The sequence below is a fragment of the Vanacampus margaritifer genome, chromosome 15, assembly GCF_051991255.1.
Source record: "Vanacampus margaritifer isolate UIUO_Vmar chromosome 15, RoL_Vmar_1.0, whole genome shotgun sequence".
Taxonomy (NCBI): domain Eukaryota; kingdom Metazoa; phylum Chordata; class Actinopteri; order Syngnathiformes; family Syngnathidae; genus Vanacampus; species Vanacampus margaritifer.
In genome coordinates this window covers 4785440-4810826 of record NC_135446.1, presented here as the reverse complement: position 1 = coordinate 4810826, position 25387 = coordinate 4785440, and the positions used below count along the sequence as shown (strand labels likewise).

Below are 25387 nucleotides of genomic sequence, written 5' to 3'. Positions count from 1 at the left end.
GCAGTTATTCTGGCTTATTTTGGAAACATGCATTATTATATTATATTATAAAGCTTATTATATTAGAAAAAATACTTTTACAGATTCAAATTCATGCATTAGAAGCCATCTTTTATTGAGGTGTTCTTTTGTGTGTTTATAGTTTTATCTACTCGTGGTTATCCAAAAGCTGTAAAAGTATGCATTTACTGTAAACTTTATAATTTATTTATCCGTCTTCACTGTATCTATTTTTGTAATATTTGGTTTAGCTTCAATATCCTTTGCAACCTCCCTCGAGTGTTTTGTTTGTATGATTTGTTATCAACACTAGATGGCAGCAAGTCGCCTCTAACGTGAATTTGAATTGTTTTCCAGAACCCAGTACTAGACCGCAGCATCGCACTTTGTAGGTGGTTCCCCTCTTGAGTTCTACTTATTTGGCATAGATAAGAAAATAAGTTTGATACCTGTGCGTAATTAGACAAATAAATATATCAATCCAAAACATCAATTATTCTGCTTATTATTATGATACTCTTTTAAACTGAGGGGAGGTCGCCATGAAAACAAAAGCCCCAAAAGGCTTGCAACTTGACCCGGCCTTCTAACCTTTCACACGTTTGGCAGAGCCTGGCGGCAGCAGACAGTTTGTGTGCACAGAAACGAGTCGAGTCAAATGTGGACTTTTTACCAATTTATGAATAACACAGAGAGAACGGCATACTGCATCTCCCCTAATCTGCTGCGTAAACACTGGCAAAATTCCTCTCATTAAAGCGCGAGGCAGCATAATGCACGCTTGACAATATCTTACGGCTTACTTCGGAATGCCAGTGGCGCAAAAGTGCCAGGCAGAACTGGTGTAAGTGGTCTGAGCTGTGGAAAAAATGCAAATGTCAGGGCAGACTGGAACAGCTCCATAACCTTGTAAGGTAACGTCCTTATCTGCACCAACCAAAATTATTCCTTCATTTCTAGGATGGCACTCACACACAAAAAGACACCTCTAAGTACAAATTCAACATCTTTAATTTGACAGATTTTTAACTCCAGTGTCCGAGAAACATAAAAAATAAATACACATTATGTTACAAAACATTTCCAGTGTCCGAACATTACAAAAATAACCACTTATTAACAATATTGATCACACAGGCAGAACATGGGTGGAAACAAGACGAAGGCACCTTGTGAGCGGTAAACATAACTTTAAAGTTTAGCTGCAATGTGAATTCTGGTGTTTGAACAGGAGAATTCCAGAGGAAAACCGGCAGATTCTTCACGAGAAGTGTGAGTAACGGCTTTATAGTGCTTCAACATTTCCATCCTTCCATTAGTGCTCACAACTTAAAAACGGGCGAATGCGTTTGTAAGGCCTCAGCGCTCGTCTCTTGATTGTTCAAGTTTTCTTTGAGTTCAAAAGTAAAACAAAAGGAGCACTTGGTTTATTTTTTGCCTTCCAGTCAACGAAATCCTAACGAACTAATTAACCAACGTTTTCCCAACCAGTTACATTTGTAATACATTCCAAGGGGGAAGTCTTCATCTTTATAGTCTCCGTTCCTCCTTTTATTCCTTTTATGCATTTGGCACTCAGGTTCCATCATCATCCACTCTTTTGTTCCCTTTATCGCTCCTTCGTTCCTTCTACTGGGTAATACTGATCTCCGGAGAAAGACAGACGGTGGATGGACGCGGGTCTCCCGGGGTCCGGTCACCTCCTCTCATAATGGTGGGCTGGTCTGGATGTCCCTAACAGGTCAGATCGAAGTCTCGTTACTGCCACTGTTAATTGGGGGGTAGCGGGATTAAGCAGGGAGGCATAGAGGGAAGACAACAACATGCGGGGTGAATGCAAAAGGGTGAAGGAAGTGGTCATGCGGTTTTTCAAGCAGGCTGTTATTTTATCGTTGAACTCCGATATAAAAACAGATTAGCAGCATTTTAGCTTAACATTGAGCAAAGGCTGGACAATTACCTTCAAATTAGTCAAACATACTTTGGCATATTTTTTTTCTTTTTAGATAAAAAAATGTTGATAGGTCAGTGTGACACGCTGCATGTTTAGCCATTAAGAAAAGAATGATTTAAATTTAAATAAAAATACATATAATTATAAGAAAATAAATTAGGTTAGGCCAGCAGAAGAAGTTTCATACTATTTGCAAATATTTGTTAAAGGTTAATAACAAATTCTGTAAATTGATACATGAAAAATAAATGGACACATAAAAAAAAAATCCACACAAATTTGTATTGCAAAATAAATATATAAGTCACATTAGGTATATATAGTAATTAACCTATTTTTTTCCTTTTTCAAAACCAAAAAGTATATTTAAATAATGATCCAATTAAAAAGCATTGCTCAAAAGTTAAAAAAAGTTATTAAAGATCAGAGGTGGCAAATCCAGGTCCAGAAAGTAAAAACCCTGCCAAAGCTCCCTAGCTAGCTAGCATGGCGCTCATTTACCTGCTAGGAAGCTAGCTAGCATCAGAGGCTAAAGCCAAACTGTGGCAGGGTTTTTACTTACTGGACCTGGATTTGCCACCTCTTTTAAAGATGAAATGCAACCGCATACAAGTAAACCGTATAAAGGAAGTGATTATTTTGCGTACCACTAGAGGGAGTATTGATTATTAATGTAACTTGACTTCACTCACTCTGAGTCTGTGCCGTTGCCGCCGTTGACCGTCCCCGACTTTAAGTGCATCGCCATCCCACCGTTAGTGTCGTGGTAGAACCCCGCCTGCGATGAGCCGACAGCAATCTGCGGTCGTGGCGCGACGGCTGGTTTGACCAACGACCCGTTACCGTTGTTGCCAGGGCGAGTGCCGTCGTTGGAGGCCAACGAAGGCCGGCGGGACGACGGCACCATGATGTTGACTGACGTTGGGGACGGAGAGGTGGCTACGTTGTAGTTTGGCGGCGGCGAAGTGATAGTGGGGGAGTTGTAGTCGCTGAGCTTCTCCCGGAGACGGTTCTTCATGTTCTTGTCAGTCAGAGGGGGTGGGTAGCTGATCTTGTTCTTCAGAATCCCTGACAGAAGCAAAAAGTTGTTTTTTTAGCATCTGTTCTTTAATAGCACCCATTGTTAGAAAACAGATTTCTCTTACCTTTTCTCTGTTCCGGCTGATGGTTGCTATTGGTCTGACCCGTGGGCGTCATCGCCTCTTTGACGTTGCCGGCTGCCTGCTTGTCTCTGTCCTGAGGCGTCTCCCTGTCCCGGTCCATGATGTGGTTGATCTTGCTTTCCGGGTGCAGCTCCACATTCACTTTGGTCTCCACGCGCAGCCTCTCCAGAGCACCGGGGTCCTCGCTGTCACTGGCCGTGGTGGCGTCCGTCGGCCAGTACGGCACCATGTGATTGGACACCGAGTCCACTGGAAGGTTGTGAGGAAACCAAGTGAAATTGTGTACTTAAATATATCAGATAACAGTGTATATAGACTGCATGTTAGCTCGAATTGAATGAGCCTAGAAAAGAATCTTTAAAAATTTGAAGAAAAAAAAACATTCTCTCTTCTCTTGTACTTGAACTGATAAACAAATGCATTATCTTGGGAAATTTAACATATTTTTTATTTAATAATTTTACCCTTGAGTATTGTTTCTTTTACTGTGCTGTATTTGTTTGCTCATGAGCTTTTCATGACAATGTTTGTTTATTTGGTTCGCTTATTTCCCAATTCTTTATTGTTTCAATGTTTGTTTGTTTTTTACATTTTCATTGGTGTGGTTTGTTTTGTAGGTGTTATTTACTAGCAAAATGTGCTCTTTCCATAAGCAGATGTTCCTCAAGTAGATAAAATTGGTGTAGATCCTGTATGTCTTTTTATGTATTTAGTATTTTTTGGGGGTAGTTCCATAACAAAAACTATTCACCAGATTCAATATGCAAAACATCGGTGACAAGTGATCACTCTGATTGGCTGTTAGCCAGCAAATCAGAAACTGGAAGTTAAGGCATTTTCTACAGTAGTAAATCAAACTTCGCTAAATGTTGCTAACCATTTAGATGTGTTCATGCTTATATCATGGGTGAGCTAGGCGAGGTTGGTAATGTGTGTATTTTAATTCACAAAACCATGACTATATTAAACAATGACTTATCGTCCATGTTCTCTTTGTTGCTACAGTAGTATGTCAGCTTGATTTTGATGAATCGGCCTATGGTTAACTTATGATAAAGATTGCAACAGATGTTAATTTTTCCTCTGCTCATTTATTAGATTGCTTTCCAACACACCTCTACCTTTAGGTGTGCTATGAAGCGGCTGCCTCTCGTTGTTCCACTTGGGCTTGACGTCGACGTCGTCGTCCTCGCTGTCCGACGAGTGAGACGAGGCGTAAGAGGAGCTGTTCTCGTCCAATGACAGCTCGCTGTCCGAGTCGGAGTCTGTGGACGTGGAAGTAGGCGAGGGGTGATAATACGTTGATTTTTTTTCAATGTCAAAGCACTCACCATCTGCCTTGGAGCCACTTCTGTGGAAGAGAGGCCCGTCAAGATCCGTGTGTCCTTTGGCCGTTCCTGATGAGACGCTGGGCTTTTGGCCTGACTCCTCCCTGAGAAGGAAGACCGAGGAATAAAAATTTTTTTTTTAAAAAAGATGGAAATTATTTTTTACACAGGATCATGAAAAAAATAAGACAACGGTTCAGATAGTACTAGAAGTAGATAGATAGCCAACTGATAGCATTTCTCAGCAATTACAGACAATTCAACATTTTCAAGACCATTGATATGTCAGTTCTTGCATTCCTTCTTCTCCACCTGAAGCTGAGCAGAATTTGGCTGGAGGACAAATGCGTTCCGGCGACTCGACTTGATGGGATGGCTCACGCCAACAGCCACAAAGACAAAAATATGCAGCGCGTGTCAGTCATAAATTCCCTTCTCTGCAGTTATGCTCCAATCTCGTGCCTACATCTACCCTGCTTGCTTGCCTCCGGTACCAGGCGGCACGTCACGTCCCCCCACACGGCACCCATTAACCTCGCGGGGTCAGCTCATATTACCCCGATGACAGATTTACGAGCACAGGCCTAATCTAATGCCTGTTAAACCCCTCTGTAAAGAATCTGAAGCAGCTGAACGAGTGTCCTGACTCACTTAACTACTCTGATCTGATCGCCGGTAAAAACTATAAAAGGGACGTTTCCCAAACTGTGGGCACGACTGTTCACCAGTCAATCCCGGAGCAACTGAAAATGGAGATTTGGAGACAACTTTGTGACCGCCGCTGTTTCCATAAAATGGAACCCGGGGGCAGCAGATATAATGAAAACAACAGAGGCCCCAGATTTGAACCCTGTGGAACACCATATACCTTCCATATATGTTGTAAGTATGTCCAATCACTTTCTTTTTTTTGCTCGACATAGTTGGTATGAAGGGTTCAGATAAAGAAATCACATGATGTACCATCATAGTAGTCACAAGTCGACTACTGAGTGCACCAAATTCCCTGCAGTCAATAACTCGAGTGTGTGTTTTGTCCTCCGCCGAACACTTCAGACGAACTCACCGAACCTCGAGGGTTCGATCGAACGCAGGTTAAGAATCACTGGTGTAAAGTGAGGCCAAGTGGTGGCAAAAGCCATGCAAGCAGAATTGCTATGCAGTACACACTGCAATAACAACAAACCTTGAATTCTTTCAAAGGACCCAAGGACGGGCAACAATAAGAGGGGAGGGTGCATAATTAATGTTTAATACTCACAAAAGGTTAGGGATACTTGTTTTTTGTTTTGTTTTGTTTTATGGGGCGAGGGAGGAAATTGAGAAACTAGTTTCTTGTTTTGTTTATTTAGCACAATTCAATAAACAGTGCATGAAGGCAGGAGGGCGTGTTGTAATGGATTCCACTACCCTCAGAAAATCATATCAAATGCAAATCACTGGATAGACATTATACATACACAAAAGCAAAGTAAATAAATACAAAATAAAGAAAAAAGTTATTCTGAAATTGTGGTGCATGTACCACTAATGGTGATAGAATGCTCCAACTGTGCAAAATTGAACAGTGATTTATTTGTATTTTTTTTGATTTAACATTTAAGCACAACACACCTCCATTTAGTTTTATTTTATTTGTATTTATTTTTTAGAACAGACTGTTTTTCAAACATTTATATTACAATTCAATACATTCTTAATTTTTTTCCGTCCAATAATCAAGTGTATTTTAATGTGGTTCATTATGGTGTTACTAGGAGAGCTAAGTATTTTTTGAGGAAGCACTTAGTGTAAAAAGTGTGAAAAGCACTGACAGAATGTAATCGGCAGATTGAAACCAAGATATTGTGCGTGTCACAGAACAGCAAAGGTCAACATCCTTGGAAATGTTGTGTTTCAGCTCCTTGCAGCTGGAGAAAGTCTGAAGCACTTTAGAGAAGGTCAATTTCAGTTCACTGTAAGGTTGTAGTGCATCTTGAAATTTCACCTGACATACAAATATCCTTAACTTTTGTGGGGATTGTACTGTATGTGTTTGGGGCTTGAGTTGCTTTTTAAAAATGTCCATGGATTTTAGTCGAGAAAGAGTAAAATGCCTTTCATCAAAATGTGTGTGTGCGTGCCCAAAGGATGAGCTTGTGGCGTGTTAGTGCTTGTGAGTCATGCATGCACAGAGCGTAAGTAAAAGCGGCCATGCGGTCAGTGAGCGTGCTGTACCTCCTGAATGCGTAAGCCAGGTAGCTGCTGTGGCTCTTTCCTGACCTGAGCGTGCTGTCCAGGGAGACGGTGGACTCGCCCATGGCCGCCAGGTACGTGTGGCCCTCGTCCGTATTGTTGCAGTTGACAGAGCGCTGCAAACGACGATGACCAGTCAGCGAAAAAGCGAAAAGAAAAGAGCCCAAAAAAAAAGCTTCCCGTCACCGTGAGCAAAGAGGCCCGAGTGGTGCCCGTCTCCTCCGCGAGGTTCTTCTTCCCTGTGAAGACGTTCTTGAGATGCTTCCGCACGTCTTTGTTGAAGATGATATGGAAAAAGAAGATGAAGATGCCCTGCAAATTTAAGGGAATTGTGTTCAATGATGGTTCCAAACTGCACTGTTGAGTGAAGTGGTTCTCATACTTGAGTCAGCAGGGGCCCACAAAATAATTTGCAAAAAATTATGTCTTATCAGTCAAAATAAGTATATACTTTCATTTGGCCGCTGGTGACCAAGAGAACAAACCTAATAAAACAATTACTTCTACCTACCTTAGCTCAAAGCAAAGTGGGTGGTTTTTCTCACATAGTTTCTCAGTGCCCTGCCATGTCTTTTTTTAACATAGTTCTCAGGTTGTTGTGTGTGTGTTTTTTTATGTTGTCCTATGGATGTTTTCACACTTTGAGTATGTGTATGGTGCATGTATGAAGAGTGCTACACTGTAAAAACTGGAATCTTAAGTAAGATAGAATTTCTTAAATTTAACCTAAATTTGCTTATTTTGATTTGACAAGTTATTTTTACTTAAAATGAAATTGTCAGGCAAAGCCATTGTGCTCATTTTAAGATACTTATTACTTAATTATCTTATTTGATCAAGCAGTCTTGGCATTGAGGTATTAACAGCCAGTTTTAAGTACTGTGAGGATTACCTCCCTGCTTGACACTCAGGCTAAGTTATCTAAGTGTATAAAAAATACTCATGTATTTTAAGAAAATAGTTATATTTATTACAGCTTGAAAAAAGTCGACATTACTTGTTTTTAGTCTGAAAATACTATTTTCAAGAACGCAGTGGTTGATGTGGGCCTAGTATTATTTTCTTATTTTTCAAAATCTTACAGGTAATTTAAGTAAAATTTTCTTGTTGTGTTGGCAGATAATTTTGCTTATTTAAAGTAATTAGTAATTTTCTTATTTTACTATATTTTTTTCTTAAATTTTCGACAGTCCTTTTTGCAGTGTACTGTATATAACTACATACATACTTCTGTCACACCCGTATACATTTTTTTAAAGAAGTGTAAACTTTCATCCATCCATCCATTTTCTTAACCGCTTGTCCTCACAAGGGTCGCGAGGGGCGCTGGAGCCTATCCCAGCTGGCTTCAGGCAGTAGGCGGGGTACACCCTGAACTGGTTGCCAGCCAATCGCAGGGCACACAGAGACAAACAACCATCCACACTCACAATCACACCTATGGACAATTTGGAGTGCTTAATTAACCTGCCATGCATGACTTTGGAATGTGGGAGGAAACCGGAGTACCGGGGAGAACATACAAACTCCACCCAGGAAGGCCGAAGCCCGGACTCGATTCCATGTCCTCTGCACTGGGAGGCGGACGTGCTAACCAGTCAGCCGACGTAACTTGTTTTTTCTATTATATCCTATTCTCTTATTCAAATATATACTGTATAAATATATATATATGTATATATATATATATATATATATATATATATATATATATATATATATACACGCACGCACACACACGAATAATGGCACCTTTTCCAAACTGGTGTAAAACTTTAAGACCAAAATTGTATCTTTGCATTTGACTTTCTCAATCGTTATTAACAATCAATTTAATATCAACAATTCTGATACTATCTTGGAAGAATAAGTTTTATTCTAAAAAAAAAAGAAGACTTTTTATCCTAACATCTTTACTTTGTTCTCATGTCAATCAAATTTTTTTCCTTTAAAAAATTCGACTTCATTCTCATAATGTGAAATTGTTTATCATTAACATTTTGACTTTTTATTTTTTACTTTTTAATTCCAGTGCCATTTAGAGGTAAATACCACATATTTGAGGTTTGGCACTAGTGAATTATTGCGAAACGATCCTCTGTTCACTGAAAACCTCATCTTTTTGTGGTCTTTCTGCTCAGGTCTAAAATTAAAATATTGCTTTTATGCCATCTTGATGTGAATGTTGAAGTGAAAGGAGGAGCTTCCTTTATTCAGGCCATTGTCTCGTTTAATAGAAAACTATACTTTGTCGAGATGTGGCATCTATTGCCGATTATCTTTTTTTTTAAGGGGAGGAGTCAATTACTTGTAGATATTTGCTATGTGCGGTAAGGCTTGGTTTCACTCTACTGTATGCAATTGGCACATTTCCTCCCCTTTAAAAGGGCCATAGATTAGTTGCAATAGGTGCTTACCTGCAGACAGCTAAAACCGGCAAACAGGTAGTGGAAGGTAAGCACGTCGCTGTTGACTGCCATCAGGCCGAGCAGCCAGGTGGCGCTGATGAGCAGCAGCAGCAGGAAGGCCATGCGAAGTGCTGGGCTGAAAAGGTACACGGCAAATGATTTTTTAAAAATCTGCAATTTCATTTTAAGACCATATTGAAGAGCCCGATTTAATCCTATATTATCATATAATCTGCATGTGATATTTGTAGATGTGTGCGCTTACATAGCACCTGACTTCTCAACTGCTTTCTGCCTGCGACCACAGGATGCCTTCGCCGCCAAGATAAAGATTACTATGTTCACCTATTGATACAAAAATAATATGTAATTCTGCTTTGATGATTTGCACTGTTGAATATTTCAGGGCAAAAACATACCAAGACCACAACAAATATGGGTCCTGCGAAGCTCCATATTAGCGTGTCGTGCACAGACAGCCAACAAAAATCGGGGTTGCCGTAACCCTGAGGGTCCAGGCCGACAGCCAAGCCTAAAACAGAAGGAAACCCAAGCGCAGCCGTGAAGAATTGAATTCGAGTCCAGGAAGGTAACCTTAGCTTTTAGTTTACCAGTGATGATAGCTGGGATGCCCCAGCCAATGGCGTAGTAGAACCTCATGTGGCCGTGGTTGATGTTGCGTAGCTCGGTCAACATGCGGTAGATGTGCAAACCCTCCACGAACATCCACGCGAAGGTGCACATGTAGAAGTAGTGCAGGAGGATGGCTATGACTGTACACACAAACTGAGAAAGAAGGAATTCAAAACTAGAGCATATAATTTAACATTTAACATTCCTCCCTCCCGGTTTCCATGGCATTTTTTTTCTACTGGAAGGAGGAATGCACTTAGCCAAAGAACAGTTGCAATATCCATATTTATGGCGGGGGAGATCAGACAGACAGAAAAACTAATATGGCAGCTTGATCAGTCATCCTGCAGGTGGTCCGCCCTCCGCACACTCCCTCACCTGTTTAACTGCAACTTGAAAACAAGCTAAGAACCTCACATTCCAAACTTTGAAGCTATATTAACGTTTACAAGCTCTGGATGCAGATGAGAAGTTCCAGAAAGCCAACAATGACCCATTATCCCCTCTGGAGGTACAAAGAGCTCTTATCTCCACCAGGGTGGACTAAAAGCACATTTAAATCCTGCTCTAATGCCTCCCCAAGACATGCAAAGTGCCCCCCCCCCAAAAAAAAAAAATGACACATGGGAGAGATTTATCAGGTTCAATTAGAATGCTTGCCTCAGGGCTGTGAGGCCTGTTTCTTGAGACAGGTACCAGTCGCAGCATGTCTCCACTCAGGGAGGCGTGCGTGTGTGTGTGTGTACTGTAGACTTCAAAGTATTCTCACATCTTATGATCCCACAGAAGGTGTGTGTGTGTGTGTGCGCGTGCACACATATTGTAAACGTTCCAAGCTGTTACTATGACATTATTTTAGTTGAGACCAGAAGCTCTCAATTTGGGGTCCACGAGCCTAAGATAATAATAATAATAATCAATTTAATTTGCAATACATTATTACGCTGAATGATTTAAAAAGTGCATACCCACATTTAGGAGCAGTGGGCAATATAATAAACTAAACCAATCAGCTACATCAGCTTGGTGCCAATAGAAGACATGATTGTGACACATTGTCAAATAAATCTCACATGGATTTATTTATTTATTCTTTTACAACAAAACTTTTAGGGGTGTCAGGCGATTACGTTTTTAATTGTGATTAATCGCACGACTTCAATAGTTAACTCGTGATTAATCACAAATGTTATATCTGTTCTAAATCTACAAAAAACAAATGTACCAAAAAATATTCTATATAAGTTTTCATACTATTAACATAAAAGTGGATTTTTTTTTAAACTATTAGAAATATGGCTGCATCTTTTGTGTTTGATACAGTAATTTACAAATTCATAAAATTGAGTTAAAATTAAAACGATGTACTGTACTGTAAAAAACTAATGTGATATTGATTTGTGTTGAGGTAATTTTTTTTGCCACTAGATCGCATAATCGCATTTGTATGTCGTTTGTGTAATAACTACTATTTGTTCAACCGTTCTTTGCAGTTGAGAAGCTGCATCCTTCTGTATGCTCTAGCATAAAAAACATTTTAAAAAACATATAAATATGTCTTTGGGACACCTAAAACATTTAAAATAGAACATATTTATACGTTTTTGGGAGCAAATGAGTTAAAATTGTAAAATACAATTGGACCCCAGTCTCCACAAGAATATGCATTATTATCACATTTATTACTGGTAAATTTTGTTGTGGACATATCTGCTGCATTGCGACTGGAATCCCCCCAGTAGCCTACCTGCCTTCCAAGTAAGGGGTGGTCATCAACCGTGTGTTTAAAAAAAAATAGTATCGATAAAGGAACTTTAAATTAACTCAAAATTAACACACAAATTTTGACACCCCTAGAATATTTTATTTTGTGAATTTGGTCATATTTCTTTTAGAAGAAGCATCTTTTTTCCCCAGAATAATAATCATGATAATTAATAATAATTCCCCATTATTTTTTTACTTTAATATCATAATATAGAGACAAAAAAAAAAATACTGCTTTATTCTCATAAGGTTATGACTCCTCAAAACATTGTCTATTAAAGATTGCTTCCTTGTTCTTTTTACAACTTTATTTTGAAAAAATAAGGAAAAAGGCCCGCTGCACAGCAAGTGATGAAGCAAAAAGGGACCATCATGAAAAAATTTGCTGCTTACTCTTTGCCGCAGATCACACGATTGAGCACCGTATTGGGGTTCGGGGGCTCCACATACATTTCATTAAAATATATAAAACAAATTGTTTTTTGTTTAACCACATAAACATATTGTGATTGTCATGGACGAAGTGGATTGCCACAAAAAAAGTAAATAGGTGAGAATTAAGGATAGAGTGTGGAAAAATGTCTCCACTGTAAAGGGTCCCTAGATCCAAAAGTTTGACATCACCTGCCATATATTATCACCAGACATTTAAATTGGTCTAGTTTGTCTCTTATTAGCATAAAATACAGATCCTTCTAAGTAGGCTACAACATTAGGTACAAACAAAACAATTGCTCTCACCGGATTGTCCGTCTGATTGATGCCAAGCAAGAAGACGAGCTCGGAAAAGAAGAGCGCCGCCACCAGGTTCCTGTGAATGACGTGCAGGTTGGAGCGCAGTCGGTGCAGCAGGCACAGCAGGATCAAGGTGAGCAGGAGAAAGAACAGCGAGACGGACACCGTGGCGTAGGTGACGATCTTCAGCGGGAGAACATCACCGTGCTGCGAGAAGAGCGGAGAGAGAAATGATGGCAAGGTCAGAAAAGTTGGACGGAATGTTAAAGGTGACATCAGTACCTCTCTTTTGGACATATCCATGAGCACGGCGAAGCTGGTCATGTGGTTACACTGACAGCTAATGTGGCTGTTGTTCCTCTCGAGCACCTCGCAGCCTTTGGAGGACCAACCGCCCGTCCCTCCGATCCTGAACACACACACATCAACACAGCACTGACGCAGAAAGCAAAAATGACATCTTCTGAGCATTGTGAGTCTAACGCACGCAATGGAGTGGTTCCAGAAGACACAGATGGGCTTGGTCCTCTCCTCCGTCTCCAGTAGCGAGTACTCCAGCGTGATGGGGGGGTCCAGGACCAACGGAAGTGGGGGACCCTCGCTGTGTACTGTGGCGCTCACGATTGCTGTGTTGATCACCGGACGGTTAGGGACCCTGGAAAGACGAGCATACGAATATTGCCTCATTTGATCGATATCAAGGTTATTATGGATATCAAAAAAATAAAAAAATAAATAAAAGGATTAAAAAAAAGAAAAAGAATCTCACGTTTATAAAACTAGCTACTAATAACTAGTTGTAGAAAAGATGTATTTTGTTTTCACCTTTGTTAATGTGAGCTTTCAGGTTATTTTTAAATTACAGTTTGCTGTAGTAAACAATACATAGTGACCTTATTTTTTAAATGTTATCTTACACTTGACTTAAACATAAATATAAAATTAAATACTAAAACTAATAAAAACTAAATGAAAACAAAGCATTTTCAAAAATATAACAAAAAAGTAACACACCTGCACTATAAACTAATTAAAACTAACAGAGTTTTAAATTCAAAAGTCGAAACTAAATAAAAACTTACTATAATGAAAAATGGCAAACTATTATAACTAGGTTAGGGCGAGTACCAATACTAGTTGATGTGATCGGGCTGCCAGATTGTCTCGGGGTCGCCTACCGATGGCGTCACGCTACAGGATTGGCTGCAGAATATCCGTTTACAATTGTTCAATAAAGTTATTTGAAAAAAAATCCGGTTGATGTCAAAACATTGGAAAGAAAATATTAAAAATGTAATTTAAATAACAAAATATATGGACTGAAAGTGTCAAAACGTAAATAAACCTAAGAATATAAAAGCAGGATACTTGAAGATAAAATACGGTTTGGTTTCTTTTTTAGCAGTTTACAAATCACAATACATACGTCTTAATGATAATAGGACCCCATTAGCAATCTAAACTGACAATATTTGTCACATCTCAAGCAATTCATTTGTGTATTTATCATTTATTCATTCTATTTCATTATTATTTCAATATATCATGCTTTTATATTCTTAGGTTTGTAAGTTTTTACCATTTCAGCTTGTACATTTTGTTATTTTGATTAGATCTTTAATATTTTATTTCCAATGTTTGTCGTCAAATGGATAATTTCTAGCCAATAGACGTGTTCAACTGCGATACGATCAGGCAGGTACTATTTCGGTGTGCATTACTGAAAATAAGTAAGTACGTAATATCACCTATATCTGTGGTTCAATGTGTGTTATATATGTTTGTAGCTCAACTTCACGGTGTTTAATTGCCTCGTTTACGTTTGCCATGCACTTAATTGCCTCGTATGTCATAGAGCACTAGCCCTCGCAGACACTAATTATAGCTGATTATACATACTACATTATATTTGTAATGTGGCTTTTTTGATTCTCTTTGGGTTTAATGTATACTAAAAGAAATGAATGACTAACGGAGAGCGTGAAACGGGAAATGGAAATATAGAGCAGCCTTCCAAATTAAAAGCATGGATTTCAAAACAAGATATAATTAAACATCACAAACTAAACAGCTTTAGGAATTCTTACATATTACTAAATTACTCGAAGCCCTATTGTATTGAATTGACTTCTTTGCACTTCACTGTATTCCTTAAAACGTTGTACAACCACATATTTTGCTTGGGACTTTTTTTTGGGCCACTGGACTATTTGTTTCATTTTATTTATCGATAAAAGAAAAAAATCATTTTATTGTGTGCTCTATGCAAAATGACAAGCAAATAGAAAAAATACAATTTCCATTAATTTCGTTCAATTTTAAGGACATTTGCTGTAGTTGGGATATACTGTATATGTCGTTTAAAAAAAAAGATCTGTCATTGTTTTGTTGGAAATTGTATGTATCATAAGTACTAATGGTATCAGCACTTGGTATCGGTGAGTACTGAAGATTTGAGTATCGGTCAAAACAAAATTGGTATCGAACATCCCTAATTATAACTCTGATCCATCCAATTCTATCCACCTTAGACTTCTGCGATCCGGGTCAAATCTTTCCGGAAGCAGCTTCCCCAGTGATTTGTACACTATCACCACGGCAACAGGGAGATGGACAGCTGGTTCAAGATGGCGGCGGCTCCTGTCGTATGACGTGTGGCCCTCCACCGGTGGGGACCCGGTCTGTGCTACAGGTGCCGTAGTGGGCTCCACTGATTTAGACAAGTACAATGGTGAAAAAGAAAGGAAACCACAATAAAGTGGTGTATTGAAGTGAAGGGTTTTCTTACCTTTGTGCCGTTGACGAAGCAGGTTGAAGTGAGGGAAGTGCACAGAAGAATCAAGCCCTTCTGGATATTCCTCCTCAATGTCATGGAAATGGGGGAATGTTGCCTTCTGGGGGTCAGACACATCCAGGTAGTCCACAGAAAATACTGTTGGAGGAGAAAGGAAAGAAGATGTAAGCATGAACAAAATGTTGAGGTGTCATATACAGCACATACATATGACTCACTCATGTTGTCTGTAACAACGGTGAAGGGTTTTAGGTAGGTCTTCCTCACGTTCCGTGCAAGAGTGTTTGCATAGTCTTCAAAATTCCGAAGCAGGTGGGCAGTACCGCCGTCTGTCTTCTGGATTTGCTCCCAGTGCGCTTTTGTGTCAGGGTCCAAAATGGCACTTCCGGCTCTAATCAAATTCTACAACATACAGTATTTCGGGTTTCAACTATGAATAGAAGCAGATTTCAAGAGTTTTTAACTCATTCACTCGCAGCCATTTTCACTGAAGTAAACCCCTTCGCTCCGGCTGTTTTACTGGATTTTGACTGATTTTGCAAAGGCCCATAGAACATTGTGTTGTATTGCTATAAAAACATGGAACCTACCAAAAGAAAGATTAGAGTCTCTTCTTTCATTGGGGAAAAAAGTATATTTCTATCTTTTTCCGGTTTGCAGCAATTAGCATTAAATTAGAGATAAGTTTCATCATTATTCACCAATCTGTTTAAAACAGTGGGGAAAGCAGCTTGTTTGCAACAAGACCCTGTTTGATCTCTTATAGTCTGCTGCCTAATTACTATCATTGCGTCATCCGTTCTTTACAGTTCAGAGGCTGCTTCAAAGCTTTCTGTATGCTCTAGCATAAAAAAAATATTTAAAAAAACACATAAAAACGTCTTTGGGACACTTAAAACATTCAAACGTTTTTTGGGGGGAGCAAATTAATTAAGTAGAGTTTCATACTACACATGACTGAAGTACCTCGTTGAACTCTGCATCCCTCGCGGCAGTGAGGTCAAATCCTGCCTGCCGGCTCTCGTACCGCAGCACATGGCTCAGCAGCTGTGCGGCCGTCTTTACGTCATTGCCATAGTAGCTCCTGGCGTCGTTGGTGGCGCCGTGGAGCAAACGCACGATGCTCTTGGAGCGATCGCCGTCCATCCTGGAGCTGTTTCGACGTAGTTCTTCGTTCTAGGTGAGGAGAAGTTATTTTAAAATAGCCGTAGGTGAGGCTGGATATTGCATCGAGTCATTAATTCTACTTTTTGTGCAGTAATCACCAGTTTTGTGAGCTGAGCAAAGGAGGCGGTGGTGCAGTTGAAAAGCTCAGGCGACAACCAGCCTTTCTCATCGCTACAGTGGCGAATGGCAGTCCCTAAACACAAGTGTTCAAGAATAAATAATAATAAATAAACCACGTTATAATAAGAGCAAAAAAACATGCACTCGCAAGTTTGCCACAGCTAAAATCGCTTTATTTACATTTAAAGTGTCTTTCTTGTCATATAGAAAAGAAGAATAAAAAGTCAGCAAACTCCCCAATGAGTCTGCGGCAACTAATGGTAACTAACTAAAACTAACTATAATCATAGCTTTGTTTTAGTCTTTGGTCATTAATTTAATCCATGAGTCTTTGGGGATGATTTTAAATGTGATTGTAAGTACATTCATTTCGATATTAACCGGAATAAAGACTTTTGAAAGTGTGTCACACTGAAGTGACGTCATCGAGCAGCAGCCAATAGAAAAGCACCTTCAGATGACTTCGCTCCTAGCCGACAATTTTTCATGCTTGACTTCTGGCTCCAATGGCTCGGCTCGCCTGCTTTTTCCATTTAACTTAGCCGAAATGCAACAGGTAAGAAATGCTTTACTTTTTTCATTTTACAATGGTGTACATTAGGTCATTCACTGCCGTCGACGGCTATAGACGTCAGAAATTTATTTTAACCTTTTCTATTAGTTTAACATTTTTCCACTTTTGTTAACAAGAGTATGAAAACCTAGAACTGTTAAAGTATTACAATTAAAAATTTCAGGCGATACATTCTTTTTACAATTTGAATTAATCGCATGACTTCAATAGTTAACTCACGATTAATATTAAAAATTATATCTGTTCGTAATGTACAATAAAAAAAACTAGGTTTTCATACTCTTGTTAACAAAAGTGGGAAAAATGTTAAACTAATAGAAATAGTTCAAATGAATTTTTTACGTCTATAGTTGTCAATGGCAGTGAATGAGTTAAATAATTGAGCACAATTAATACACATAAAAAAAATTAATAAATAAAAAACTAATACTGAAACTAAATCTAATCAAAACTAACAGAACCACCTTGAAAACTATTTAAAACTAACTAAAATGTAAATTCCAAAGCTAAAATAATCCTGGTCTGCGGCGACAACAAGATGTTGCCATGGCGACGGCACCTCAGTTGTCCCTGAGGACACCTCATAGGATCATCAACTCACCGATGGATCCTTTAGGACAGTTCATGGCGGCCGGCCGTCCAAATTTGGTCTTGGGCCACCAAATGCCGGCGTCAAACGCTTTGGGGCAGCCTTCGTACACAACTGTGGAAGGAAGGCTTTCGTCAGTGCCTGCTGTGTATGCGACATGAGCACAAACATGACCGAATGGACTGAGCGCCAATTGAAAGTCCGAGCACGTTCTATTAGGTCAAACACTGAGCGCCATCGGCACCATTCTTCTTCTGTCTTCTATTCAGTGCTACTGTATTGTGCGTGCGCTCTCCCACTGCCAAGACAGCCCAAACGGCAGGCTCTCCTCTTCTGCTTGACTGGCCGGCGACAAAGGCAGAAAGTTAGCTCGACCGCAGGACCAGCAGATGTGAGCGACACCATTTGTCTCTTTGTTTGGATTCAAACAAGCTGAACTCTGACAATCTTTGACAAAAGTTTTCAGACTCACATCCACAATATGAATATTTCCAGTTATATACCTTGGCATCCATTGGGTGTAACTTCAGCAAAGGGGTTATCACAGCGGTTGCACTGGCGGCCAATGACGCCGCCCTTGCAGGGGCACTGGCCGGTGACCGGGTCGCAGGTTCGATACTCCGAGCCCACAGAGAAGCAGTCACATGGATAGCAGGTGTCTTCTCCTTCCAGCCGGTAGTGGTTCTCCTGCACCAATCAGTAGACAATCTTGATAAAGTACAAATACTATAATCGGGATGGTCAATACCACTTTTTTCAGACCAATACGAGTACGAGTACGAGTACTCAACTGTGCCGATACTACTAGTACTTTTGATTCCCTCAAAAACAATGATAGATCATTTTAACGAAAGACCTATATATGCCATTATAGCATTTTTTCTTCAAATTGCATTAAATATAGGGTAATTTTCTATTATTTTAATTTCTAGTTCCTGGTCGTAAAATGGCCTCAAGACTAGAGGATACTGATACCAGTATTGGTCGTGAGTACCGATACCTTGAATGGTTCACTGTTATCAGAAAAATAAAGTTTTTATTTCGTGAAATGAACATAGAAACTATTATATTAATGGGTTAGTGATTGAAAATTCATAAAATATGGATGACTACATGTTGGTCATATTACACAAAATGTATTTAAAAATTGATTATTTTGAATAACATAATATTATTAATATATTTGAAAATTCCATTCTAGGATTGTGTGATGTTGATTTGAACTGAATTGTTCAGCCTGTTAACACTAAGGAGATGATGGAACTCATTTGCAAAAGCGGTGACTGGTGAGTGCTTCTGCCGCCGCGTAACGTGACAATACCTTGCAGCGACACTCTCCCGTCGTCTTGTTGCAGTCGTTATGAAATCCTCTGCTTGCGTCGCAGCCGCAGGGCCCGCACACAGGACTGCCCCACCAACCTTGAGGACACGGCTTCTCCACCCTGGTTAAAGAAATTGTCAAAAACATTGTTTGCAATCATACCATGAGATCATTGCGATTTAGCTTGCAAACAGCTTCAGGGCTACGGAATTACCAGCTTGTAGAAAATCTGATTGCTCCTTATTTGTTTGATGGATCTACAATAAACTTCCTCCAAATCTTTCTTCCCAAGTGTGACTCGGCCGTTTAAATACACAAACATTCTCTGATAAGACTGATGTGATCTGCAGTTACGCACTAGTGACATAAGGAGTGGCGGTAAACGGGAACACGGAGACGAAACATCTTTGGAGGACCAGCCAAGCATGACGGGGGAAATCCAACATCCTGCCTGCTACGACAGGGTTGAATGAACGACGCCTCTCGGTTTGTGATTTCTAATATTAAAGCCTTCTTAGCTATTGTGATGAGAATCCATTTTAAGACCGAGCCAATCAAACCTTTTGTAGATACGGTAGAAGACGTTTTTAAGGAGGGACTTACTCATTTTGGCAGTACTGTCCGTAGTAGTTGTGACCGCACTCACAAGTATAGCCATGAGAGGAACTAGGCTTGCGAGCACAGCTGGAAACATGCTCACACGGGTTGAGCTGACAGGCGTCCACGCACTCTTTCCCAAAATAGCCTTCAAGACAAAGACCCTTCAGGATTTGTGACTGGTGGCGGGTGGGCGGTGTCGGCGCTTGCTACCTGGGTCGCACACACACGTGTGGGTGCTCCAGTCGTCGCTGCAGTGGCTGTTCTCGGGGCAGATGTTGGCGTCGCACGGATCGGCCAGGTCGCAGCCCTCCTCCACGCGGATCTTCAGGCCGCGAGACATGATCACGTTGGCCACGTTAGTAGACGTCTCGCCCATGCGGACGCCCTAACAGAGAAGTGCAGAAATCTGATTGATCCACTTCTCATTTATGCTCATGGAGGGCTGGGACATTAATCAATTTTGTGACCATTTTAAAAAAATGCTGTTCATTTTTTATGCACACAATTCAAAGTTGATTTTGTACTTGAAAAAATGAATTAAAGTATTGAATCGCAATATCGAACTTTTATTGTTTGAATGACCCTTCGCAGCCACTTCAGACCCGCATTTTTTTCTGCTTGGCAACATTTTTTTAATGCTGATTTTGACTCTTTTCCCACATAAAAACAGCATGGATTTTTTTTTTTTTATCTCATGTTTTTATTTGTTATAGTGGACGCCAGGATAATATGGCTGCAAAGTGTTGTAAACTTACCAAGCTTATATGCAACATTTTTTACATGATCATGCAAATCAACTTGCGATTGGTTAGTTAAGATCCAATCATGAACCAGAAGTGTTGACATCATCCAAATTGTGCGTTTTATTGGTTTAGACACGCAAATATGTCACGTCCACTGCAACCATCATTGGGTATGAAGGGGTTAAGACAACAGGTGCTTGATTGTCCGGGAATCTGTGCAAAATGTTATGGCTACACAGACAGTTCTCAGGAACACTGTTACCACTTTTTAAATTTGACCTGGAACAGGCTCAGTGTACACAAAATTTGTAGCACTTGTACAAAAGGATGCCATTTCAAAAATGTTAATTTGTGTGTATTTTAGGTCACTTTATGAAAAATCATCACACTTTATTGTGAAATAATGTCCTTTAGCAATTTTTTTTTTGCATCAAAACGACTAAAAATTGACCCAAACAGTCGGGTGAAATTGAATTTCTGCAGCTATCGTTGTGCATTGCTGACACGAGAAGAGCTGGTTTAAAAAAGCAAGGTGATTATTACCCACTAAGCAACTTGCTCTTGATATTTAGCGACTTTTCCAACCAGGAGGTAGGGGGCAATCACAAGGATGTTTTTTTTTTGTTTGTTTTTTTTAGCAAGAGAGGAAACAAATCTACTAAAATAGGCAATTGAGTTTTCATTTTAAAAACAATTTAAAACAAATATTGAAGTCCATTTCACCCAGCCCACTCTTTATGTTTGTTAAAATGTGTTCAATAATGGTGTCCAAACACAAACAATACCGACTAAACTGTACTGACCTGTATGCAGCCAACAAATCCTTTCCTGACGTGGTTGCCCTCTCCAGGTAAACCTCCAACATGAAGAGTTTGAAGCTTCAAACCCGGCAGGTCGTTGCCAATCACCACTGATTTCTGCTTAGGTAAACAACAATTAAAAGAGGCACACTTGATACAAAATAGTTTGCGATCTAAATGATACCTTGTACATGCCGTGGTCCAAGGAAACGGCAGCCACGTATCTGAGTGCCTTGCCGTCCTTCACGCTTCTCAGCTCGACCAGCAGGTGGTGCCACTCCCCGTCGTTGACCCGAACTTGCGGAAAGCTCAGCGACGCTACCATCTGTTCCATTTGCAACACCTCCATCCTCACCTGTTGCTCACTCACCTGCGCGTATGGAAAGGATTCACAAATAAATAAACACGGAATCACGGCGTCTGCTGCACGCTGTGGCTCACCATCAGGCTGATAGTTGAGGACGGGCCGGCGTTGGCTTGCATCAAGGTTCCGGCCGGCTGCCGCGTCCGGAACATGAGGCCCATGTACCAGGGGATGGCGATGGTGATGTCCGGCTCGCTCCACGATACCAGCGCCTTGCCGTCGAAGAACTGAGGCGACGGCATCACTGTTGGCAAGATCCCAAAAATAAGCTCCAGTGCTCCAATTTTAGATAAATACTGTAATTAATTTTGCTCCTCAGGTCAGGTGTTTATGGACATAAGAGATTATTTTTTTTCTTCTATTTTTTTTTCTTCAATTTTTTTTTTATACAAATTTGATTCATGCACAGTCATCAGTGTCTATGCTTGTCTGTTGTGACTGCTGCATGAGTCATACGGAGTCAAAGGAGGCAGTGGCCCTTAATCCTGACCTGAACTCCCAAACACACACGCACGCACGCACGCACGCACGCACGCACACACGCACGCACACACGCACGCACACACGCACACACGCACACACACACATACACACACACACACACCATCTTCTACCGTATACTGTATAAACAAATGAGTGCACACACAGATGCAAGCAGAAGCATGCACATTTGGTTTTGAGACACACCTATAAAGCAAAAGTACTGACATACAGAGCTTGCAAATACGTAAACATTTCCAATTATAATCAGCGAAAATGGCAAAAGAAAGATTTATGGGCATAAAGAACATGTAAAATGACTTGAATTGTATCTTCACAGCCATCACTGTAGTTTTCCTAACCTTGTTCGCAGTTCCTTCCGCCATAGCCAGTGGGGCAGTCGCAGCTATACGTGTTCCACTTGCTGACGCACACGCCTCCATTCAGACACACACTAGGTGTACAGAAGTTTCTTTTTGCAGGGCACCCTAAAAAAGTTCAGACCCAAGGAAAATGTTGAGGATAAGTGGCATTCATGTGATTGTAGTTTGAAGCAAGGTTATTTCAGTTAAGAAAACTAACGAAAAAACTAAAATTCAAAAAACTATTTTGTTAACGAAATAAAAATAAAAACGAAGATACTTTTTAAAAAAACAGAAACTAACTATAATTATAGAGAAAATGTCCTTTGTTTTAGTCTTTGGTAATTGATTTATATACATGAGCCTTTGGGGAAGATTTAAAATGTGATTTTAAGTAGATTTATTTAACCAGAATAAGGGCGCTTGGAAGTGACGTCATCTAGCAGCAGCCAATGGAAAAGCACCTTCAGATGACATCGCTCCTAGGCGACACATTTGCCTGCTTGACTTTTGGCTCCAATGGCTCGGCTCGTCTGCTTTTTCATTTAACTCAGCCGAAATGCAACGCGAGGTAAGAAATGCGTTACTTTTGTCATTTTACCATGGTGTTTTTTAAATATTGCGCACAAGTAATACACATTTAAAAAAATAATAATAATTCTGAAAATAAACTAAAACTAAGCATTTTTTTTTTAAACTAAAACTAATTAAAACAGAACCACCCTGAAACCTAATTAGAACTAACTAAATTTAATAAAACAAAACTCAAAACAAAATAAAAACTGATTGAAATGAAAATTTTAAAACTATAATAACCCTGGTTTGAAGTCAAATTTGACGGACCTGCTGTCGTGCCGTTGTTGGCAATGTAGCTAGCCATGTCGACGGGCTTGCTGTCGATGCTCAGGTTCCTCATGCAGCCCACAAAGTCTCGATTTCGCACCGGGAAGTCCTCTGGCAGGTTAGGAACGCCACCGAGCAACAGTGGCCCGGTCAAGTCCAGCGATCTGATGAAGATGCCGGAAAAAAAAAAAAAGTGACAAACCGTCATAGTATTTTCTTCCCATGAAAAAAAAAGTAAACTGAGGAAAAGGTCTTAAGCCTGTCACAAGGCTAAGCTGCTAGCATCGCAGCAACAAGAGCAAGATTGGGCATCGTGGGTTAAGTAAGGGGGGAGGCTGTTTATGAAACATCAAATGCTGACGACTTTAGAGAGATTTGATGTGATACAATAACGGCAAAGAAAGACTTAACCCCTGAATGCTGAAATATTTGCATAAATAGTGCATTCTCAGGTCAAGATTGACTCTGGCAGGATGTATGGAGCGTTTGAAGTATTTACTAAAGTACAGTTTTCAGGTATTTAAAACTTGAGTATTTTTTTTCTACTTTTGCAAAACGAAACACTAAAAAAAAGACTCATCAAATTAGCTAATCTAGCATAGCTAACTTTTTTCCAATTGAGCCATGTTATTACAATGTTTGTAATGTAAAGCAAAAATTCATTACATTTCAGAGCCTGTACTTGTTAACTTTTTTTTAAGCAAAGAAGTTGAATCAGTACTTCTAATTGAAGGATATATTTGTTTGTGTTATGCATTTGTTTTTACTTCTTCTGTCCGGTCTGTGTTCCCTGGGCGGCGCATGAGTAGTTCCCAATCTGCTTCCCGAAGCGGATCGCCATGGAGATGTCGCAGTCGTCCACGGCGACCACTGCCACTTTCTCCCCGGAGGGTCCGTGGGGGATGCCCAGGCGACCGATGTTAGGCTGGAATAAATGTGGTTTTTTTTTAGAACTCAAAATTAACACAACATAAACTTAGGTGACTTTGCCCGCCTCGCTATCAGAAGTACGTTGGCTTCTCTTTGGCTTACGATGGGACAAAAAAGGCCCATTGTTGCCCTTCAGCTGAAACACAGCAACCAGTTACAAATTAGGCTAATACCTCCACTCAGCGAATGTTGATCTGCGAAAATGTGGATCAGCTTAGAAAATCAGGTTAACAATCCCTTTATTTATTTATTTATTTATTTTAAATAATATCAAACATGAGAAATTCATGAACAAAACTGGGCTTGGGAGCAGAGTTTAATGCCACAATGTTTCAACTAATTAATGCTCATAACCAGGATTTGTCAATGTGCAATAATATAGTAGCTCCATCCTGACTATTTATTTGAGCGTTGGAGCTATAAAGATAGACAAAGAAAGTGAGCAGCATGAGTGCAAAATAAATGGGATTAGAGTAATGAGATACAGGCAGGGCTAGAGCAGGAAAGGAAAACAGAGGCACATACTGTACAAAAAAGCTTAAAAGACAAAAGCTACCAACTCCCAAGGGTATTTTGTTTTTCCCCATAAAGCATACTTTTCCACAAAGACAACAGGAAATGACACATTTTGTGCCACCAGGAGCCAACAAGCCGGACAGAAATAAGAGAAATGAGAGGGAAAGTGTGAAGTCATGAAAAAAAAAAACGGAGGCCTGTGTGTCTGCCCACCTGCAGGGGAGCATGTCATGTCAGCGATTAGGATCTCAGCATCCCTTGTGAGCCCAGTCAAGCAAGAAGCAGATGAGATAAAGATGAGAAGAAAAAGAAGAAGAAGGGAGGGAAGCAAAAGGGGCACGAGAACCAAAACCAGGGGTGGGCAATTTTTTTTTTTAACTGACAGATGGGCCACATGGTTTGTAATTGAGGTTAAAAATAATAAAATGGTCTTAAGCACAATGTTAGTCAGAGCTTGAAGATTTTGCTGTGCATTACATGTAAACATGTAGAATGCATTTTTAAGTACTCATACTATAATAAAATGTATGATAGAGTATTAAATATTACAAATTAAATTAATATTAAATATGGTGTTGTATTTTTTAGGTGGTACTTGGTGTGAAATGTATGAGAAACACTGTTCTACACAGGACACTTTATACACTTTCAGGCTTCTTTTTGACCCCCTTTGTAATAAAGTACACTTGGCCCTCACTTTGAGGGCCCCCCCCGTGAGACTCTCCGATTTGCCCTCTGGCCAAATGTAGGCAGTTGAAGATTCCCTCTCTCTAAAGTGTCGTCTCCGGGGGCGATAGGCTTGCCGCAGCTATGGCGATGCACTTGATCCCCGCTGTGAGTCACAAAAGACCAACGTGGCGCAAGAGGGGGGGGGGTATACACGCAGAAATGACATCACAGCATACTGTGGCCAAACCTCAGCTACATGCGCGCACACACACTGTTTGACACCTCTATCATC

The 25387-nt window shown here is 40.1% G+C and overlaps 1 protein-coding gene across 11 annotated transcripts in view; it reads right to left on the bottom strand.

Annotated features, from left to right (window-relative positions):
- Nucleotides 1–989: 989 nt before the first annotated feature.
- celsr1a (cadherin EGF LAG seven-pass G-type receptor 1a) overlaps nucleotides 990–25387 on the bottom strand; it is a 60330-nt gene continuing 35932 nt past the window's right edge. For 2 of the 11 annotated variants that reach the window (XM_077544578.1, XM_077544585.1), the window contains 30 exons: nucleotides 23748–23905; nucleotides 22981–23144; nucleotides 22138–22263; nucleotides 21373–21539; nucleotides 21116–21301; nucleotides 20935–21048; nucleotides 19599–19773; nucleotides 19392–19533; nucleotides 18789–18909; nucleotides 17971–18154; nucleotides 17480–17581; nucleotides 16265–16377; nucleotides 15984–16193; nucleotides 15236–15419; nucleotides 15012–15155; nucleotides 14750–14933; nucleotides 12711–12878; nucleotides 12506–12632; nucleotides 12230–12430; nucleotides 9700–9874; nucleotides 9508–9620; nucleotides 9354–9433; nucleotides 9098–9224; nucleotides 6867–6992; nucleotides 6663–6796; nucleotides 4449–4549; nucleotides 4233–4382; nucleotides 3100–3366; nucleotides 2647–3022; nucleotides 990–1734 (listed from right to left, as the gene is read on the bottom strand). In XM_077544578.1, the coding sequence (XP_077400704.1) occupies nucleotides 1707–1734; nucleotides 2647–3022; nucleotides 3100–3366; nucleotides 4233–4382; nucleotides 4449–4549; nucleotides 6663–6796; nucleotides 6867–6992; nucleotides 9098–9224; nucleotides 9354–9433; nucleotides 9508–9620; nucleotides 9700–9874; nucleotides 12230–12430; nucleotides 12506–12632; nucleotides 12711–12878; nucleotides 14750–14933; nucleotides 15012–15155; nucleotides 15236–15419; nucleotides 15984–16193; nucleotides 16265–16377; nucleotides 17480–17581; nucleotides 17971–18154; nucleotides 18789–18909; nucleotides 19392–19533; nucleotides 19599–19773; nucleotides 20935–21048; nucleotides 21116–21301; nucleotides 21373–21539; nucleotides 22138–22263; nucleotides 22981–23144; nucleotides 23748–23905 (4647 nt within the window). In that variant the 3' untranslated portion in view covers nucleotides 990–1706. Of the gene's footprint in view, nucleotides 1768–2646; nucleotides 3023–3099; nucleotides 3367–4232; nucleotides 4383–4448; nucleotides 4550–6662; nucleotides 6797–6866; nucleotides 6993–9097; nucleotides 9225–9353; nucleotides 9434–9507; nucleotides 9621–9699; nucleotides 9875–12229; nucleotides 12431–12505; nucleotides 12633–12710; nucleotides 12879–14749; nucleotides 14934–15011; nucleotides 15156–15235; nucleotides 15420–15983; nucleotides 16194–16264; nucleotides 16378–17479; nucleotides 17582–17970; nucleotides 18155–18788; nucleotides 18910–19391; nucleotides 19534–19598; nucleotides 19774–20934; nucleotides 21049–21115; nucleotides 21302–21372; nucleotides 21540–22137; nucleotides 22264–22980; nucleotides 23145–23747; nucleotides 23906–25387 lie in introns of all 11 variants that reach the window. The other 9 variants (XM_077544581.1, XM_077544586.1, XM_077544582.1 and 6 more) reach the window with 7 other exon arrangements.